A 5,774-nucleotide genomic window follows, 5' to 3' on the forward strand; every position below is an offset into this window, starting at 1 on the left:
TAGGTGGGAGATGAACAAGTAATGCACGACGTCAAATTGAGTGAGCTGATAAAATCCACCAAGAGGCTGCCCCTCACGTCGACAGTCAAGCAGCCCTACATAACTGAGTGAGCGTTCAAGTCCCCCCTGCCCACAAATAAGACTTGATAGCCTTGATGAACACGAATCGAATCGTCAAAGTTAGTAAGCTAGTGATTTCAGTCCTGTACATCTTAGTCCGTGTTGACAACTATGGGCCCCCATCTCCGGCCATCGCTTGACCTAACACTCTAAGTGCACAGCGTTAAAATTTAAAAATTCCTCATCTAAATTTTGATTCGAGTACTTCATAATTTTCAAAAAAATCTATAGCTACCTAAACAGATCACAAAACAATCAGATTATTGAATTATTCTCAATTATAAAAAAAAAAGAAATCATTATAACAATTAAAATATTATTTTAACAATAATCTTATCGATTTAATGAAGTTATTTTTAAAAAAAGAGTTAAAGTTTCAATAGTTGGTGGTTGACTAAATCGTTCGTTAGTTATGAATTCAAATAAATTGATTGATAAGCTACCCTTTTAAATATTAATTATGAAATTATTAGTTGGGCTAGGAAATGATACACTGAAAATATATAATATCGACATTAAAAATTAGCCAATAATGCTACAAAAAAAAATACAACTAAAAATGACTTGAAAATGTAAAAGTTTAGCTGAAAAACATTTTTTAAATCAAAAAATAATTTATCAATGAACACATTATTATATGTTCAGACAAATCAATTCTTAGAACAACTAACAACAACAATTTAATAAATATTGTTCTCATTGCTTCTGAAGTAGCCACTAATCTCCACTCGTTAACCACTTTAACAAAATCTTTTTTTTGAAAATAATTGGCTTTATTTGAAAAATTACAATCTATACAGTATGTATAATAAGTAATATTAATAATACATTTTACTACAGTAAACAATGAATAGTCACATGAGGAGGAAATCACACATTTGTGACACCTCTTACATTTATAAGTTTTCACTTAAGTTATCAAGTCAAGACACCATTTTGTTGCCAAACCAAGATTTTGGACTTTACGCCACACACTTTGACTAAGATGGTAATAGCACAAATGTATGGAAACGGTGTCTTCAAAAACTTCTTCAATCGCTTTTATCATAGCAAGTTCAAAATCAATAGAAAATGACTTCACTGATGAACACGTGTTTTCGAGAGTCATCAAAAGTTCTACATAAACTGTCTGTGTTTTTTTTGGTAATAACGCATAAACGACAGATAAAGGTTTCATTTTATAAATTACGTGTAGTACATAAAGTTGATAAAATCCTTTAGGACATGACGAAATTACGAAAATGTTCCGTCCATAAAAACGTGACCACTTTGTGATAATATTTCTAGGCAGTCTTGAGAAGCAAATATAATTATGCGACTATTAATTGATCGATTATCATAAAATAAAAACTTTTGCTGAACAGCAGAATCAGGATTATGAAAATGTTTTTGAAATTTTAAAATTTTGCTTTTGGACGAATTTATCGTTACAATACCTTTACAATAATGTTTCTTTCGTTGAATACAAGTATATCTGAGCCCATTACCAACTTCTTTTTGAAACACATAAATATATCATTAATTATCACTTTTGTTTTAATTATTTCAATTATATCGGAACATTCTGAGTCCATATTGAATGAATATTATGATAATAATTACTTTTAAATAAAACTGAGTACACACTACACTACAACAGAGTAACAGACACTAACTAGTAACTAATTACTATTGCCTAATGCCTATAGGTACTTACCTACTCACGATTATCGTCATTGTAATCGTAATCGTAATCGCTCGGTGTCAATTGTCCGTGTTCTAAAAATATCGGTTGCAAAAAGTCCGATATAGGCAAAACCGTCGGGTGTCAATTGTCCGAAAACCGCCATATCCATGTCTAACCACTATACTTTTAAGTATATATAATATATATGTTGTAGCGAGATACTAGTCTAGTGATGGGCACAACCGAATAATTTAAATAACCGACTAATAGTTATATTTTACTCCAAAAAACCGACTAATAGTTGGTTACACTTACCATGACCAACTAACAAAAAACCACTTAATGACTAACACTATCAAAAAACGACTAATGACTATTAACTATCGAAAAACGACTAACTACTTATGACTAGTGATGGGCATTACCGAATAATTTGTATAACCGACTAATAGTTATATTATTTTACTCCAAAAAACCGACTATCAGTTGGTTACAAATTTACTATTATCATGGCCAACTAACAACAAACTGCTTAATGACTAACACTAACAAAAAACAATTGATGACTATTAACTATTGAAAAACGACTAACGACTTATAACTTTTAAAAAAACGACTAGGTAACTAACGAAAACCGACTAAATAACTAAAGAAGAAATTTTTCAACTTATGATATTACCACCAAAAATAAATATTTATCTTAAAGCTAATAAATAAATGTATTTAATGGTTCATTAGCATAATTAGATATTTCTACAAGAAAAAATATTGTAAGTACTTTTTATAGTAATGAAATTTTATCTTTTATTTAAATAAAACACAAAAATACAATAGCAATATTATGTCTATGCTAATTCTTTTAAATTTTTGTTTAAAAAAATTAAAACATCTAAATTTTTTGGATCTAGCCGATTCCTTTTGGCACTCATTATTTCCCCTGCTTTTGAAAAAACTCTTTCTGAGGGAACCGAAGTCGCTGGAATTATAGAGTATTTCACAGCTATTTTAAATAATGAGTCCAGAAGTGACTGATGTTTGATCCAGAAATCTAGTGGAATACTTGACCGTTTTTCCAGAGGAAGACTTATATATTGATTTATAAGTGTTTGCGCGGTTGTGTTTGACGTTAAAGTTGTCCTTTCTTCTTCTACTTCAGTTGCCAAAAATGCCCATAAGTCAGAGCATTGATTTTCTTGGGGTTCATGATTTACTATGGGTGCTGAATGCTCTCTGTTTTCACCTTAAAAAATAATATTAAGGTTAGCATATATATGAAAATAATAGGTAGTAGGCAGTAGCCAGTGGGTTCTCAAATAATCATTATTCATTACCAATTGATGCAGCTAATTCATTATTTATACTCTGTATAGCTTTATTGGCCAACTCTATATTTGTAAAAGCTACTTTCTTAAACCTTGGGTCAAGAACTGTTGAAATTGTAAAACAAGGTGAAACATCACTATCTTCAATCAGATTAAAACGATCTGACATATTTTTTATCAATTTAGTTTTTAATGCTACACCTAATTCTGTCTCCATTATTTTAGAATTAAGAGCAATATTCACACCTACAAAAAAGTTTGTTAATAATTAGACATAGTATAAAAAATTTAATTTATAATAAATTTTAATACCTCTCACTAAAGGTATAACCATGGCAAGTGTAGGGTATTTTTCTCCTGAAAGTTCTGTTGTCATTAAATTAAATGGTGTTAGCAGTGGTATAATATCCTCTATAATTCTCCATTCCATTGGTAGGAGCATTGTTGGACCATCCTTTAGCGACATCATGACACAAGTAAGTGGTTCTTTTAATGTTACCAACCTTTCAAGCATTAAGAGGCTACTGTTCCAACGGGTGGACACATCTTGCTTTAATTTCAAATCGGGTAAACTTAGTTGATTTAACTTGTCTTGTAAACAGCGATGTCCAATTTCACTTTTTTTAAAAAATGTTACTATTGAACGACATTTTTTTAATAAAATGTTTAAATCGTTAACTCCATCCCAACCAATATTGTTATCTTCATCACTTTCATCTGCACCACACTGAATTTTTAGTGCGTTTGTCACCACTAAGTTCAACTTATGTGCAGTACATGGAATATGAGGTATGCCATTCATTTTTTTTATTGCAGCCTTTATGTTAGCACCAGAATCGGTTACAATAGCTACTACTTTATTAATTATTTTCCATTCTTCAAATATTTCAATCAATGTTTCATATAAGTATTGTGCTGTATGATTTTTATTAAGTTTTTCTGTTGTTAGTACAAATGTTTTCAGTACATAATTTGTATTATATACATGAGCAGTAACTGTTAAAAAAGAATCAGCATTTAAAGATGTCCAAATATCTGATGTAATGGCAACATAATTAGATTCATTTAACATTTGTTGCACTTTTACTTTGGTAGATTGATAAATGTCAGGCATTATTTTCCTAGTAAGGGTACGACGACTAGGAATATGCTCCAAATAACGGGAATCTAAAAAACTGACCATTTTTCGAAAACCACTATTTTCCAAGTATGAAATGGGTTGTAAATCTCCTGCTATCATATCCATTATAATAGATATGAAGTCATTTTTTTGTTTTGTGGATGGTTCGTTAAATCTGTTACATTAAATACAAATAATTATTATTATTTTTAAATTGATAATTAGAGGTAGGATTTTAGGATTGTTGTACATATTTATTTTTAGTCTATGGCCTATGCAGTTAAATGGGTATAAGATTTCTTAACGATTTGTGAAATGCCAACTTCATAGGAAAAAATTTACTTTGCATTAAAAAGCATGTTTTAGGGGTTAGCGAATACTCAATACATTAGAGAATATTTGGAAGTACAATAAAATATTAAAATGCATAAAAATATTTTATGGAGAAAATAATTATATTTATGCACCTCCATGTAAGTTGGAACTTTGGTAATTTAATAACAAAATATACAATATTTACAAGTCAAAATATTTTAAATATTATAATTTATACTAGAATGACTAAATAAAATGGTAGTAATGAATAAACTATATTTTATAATATTGTCAAAGAAAAAATTAAATTTTTATTTGATAGTAATAAATGTTAAAATTAAAAAAAAATAATGTAAACACTAAATATATAAAATGTTGTATAGTTGTACAATATGTACCTGTGCAATGAAGTGCTATAGTCTATAATATTTAAAGAATTAATTTACTCCACCTCTACTGCTGTGAAGTATTAAAACTTGTCCAAAATTGAATATTAATACATTTTGTATATAATTAAACAAGTGCTATAATTAATTTCTTACCGTTTTGATAACAACAACTGCTTGGTTTTTTTGGTAGGTGGCTGTTCTTGGTCCGGTTCTTGATCTGTTTCATTTATAAATTGGAATATATTAGTAAATATAATTATACAAATATTTATTTTGTAGTCTATAATAAATATTATAAAAAGTAATGAATAATATATTAAGTTTTCCAATTAAATATAATTTTTAACTAACTAATATATTATTATTTACACTAGGTGAATTATAGTTTAAGCATACTACTTAGTACTTACCATAATTTAAGGTTTTTGAACTACTTGGCATATCTAAATCTTTTTCTAATTCTGCATTGCGTTTATCAGCATCTAATTTGGATTGATGAACACGCCTCAAATGTTCGTGCAAATTAGATGTCCCATGGCCATGTTTATAATGGGTTGAACAAATTAAGCAAACTGCTTCATTTGGGGTGTTTGGCAATTTTTTAAAGTATTTCCAAACGTCTGACGTATTTTTTCTGGACATGATTGTTAAAACTTTAAAATATTGCGGACCACGATATACTGAGTAGTCACTAGTCAACTAGTGAATACTGACTGAGCGATTAGTGATTACTGATTACCAAAATAAATAAAAATGACCAAATAAAATAAAGACGGACGGAATTAACTCATTATTTTCTATAAATAGTTTGGTAAATATTAATAGGCTCTGATAATCTAACA

The 5,774-nt window shown here is 29.0% G+C and overlaps 1 protein-coding gene across 1 annotated transcript; it reads right to left on the minus strand.

Moving 5' to 3' along the window:
- Positions 1 to 1,030: 1,030 nt before the first annotated feature.
- On the minus strand, positions 1,031 to 5,574 carry LOC149059502 (E3 SUMO-protein ligase ZBED1-like). The gene is made up of 7 exons (XM_089224564.1): positions 5,343 to 5,574; positions 5,086 to 5,149; positions 3,799 to 4,403; positions 3,421 to 3,699; positions 3,118 to 3,354; positions 2,696 to 3,026; positions 1,031 to 1,412 (listed from the first exon to the last, which is right to left on the minus strand). The coding sequence occupies exons 1-7, from the start codon at positions 5,572 to 5,574 to the stop codon at positions 1,031 to 1,033; spliced, it is 2,130 nt and encodes a 709-aa protein (XP_089080690.1).
- Positions 5,575 to 5,774: the final 200 nt, after the last annotated feature.

Source organism: Diuraphis noxia, unplaced genomic scaffold, assembly GCF_037042655.1.
Source record: "Diuraphis noxia isolate RWA-SAM2 unplaced genomic scaffold, SU_Dnox_SAM2 contig0001, whole genome shotgun sequence".
Classification (NCBI taxonomy): domain Eukaryota; kingdom Metazoa; phylum Arthropoda; class Insecta; order Hemiptera; family Aphididae; genus Diuraphis; species Diuraphis noxia.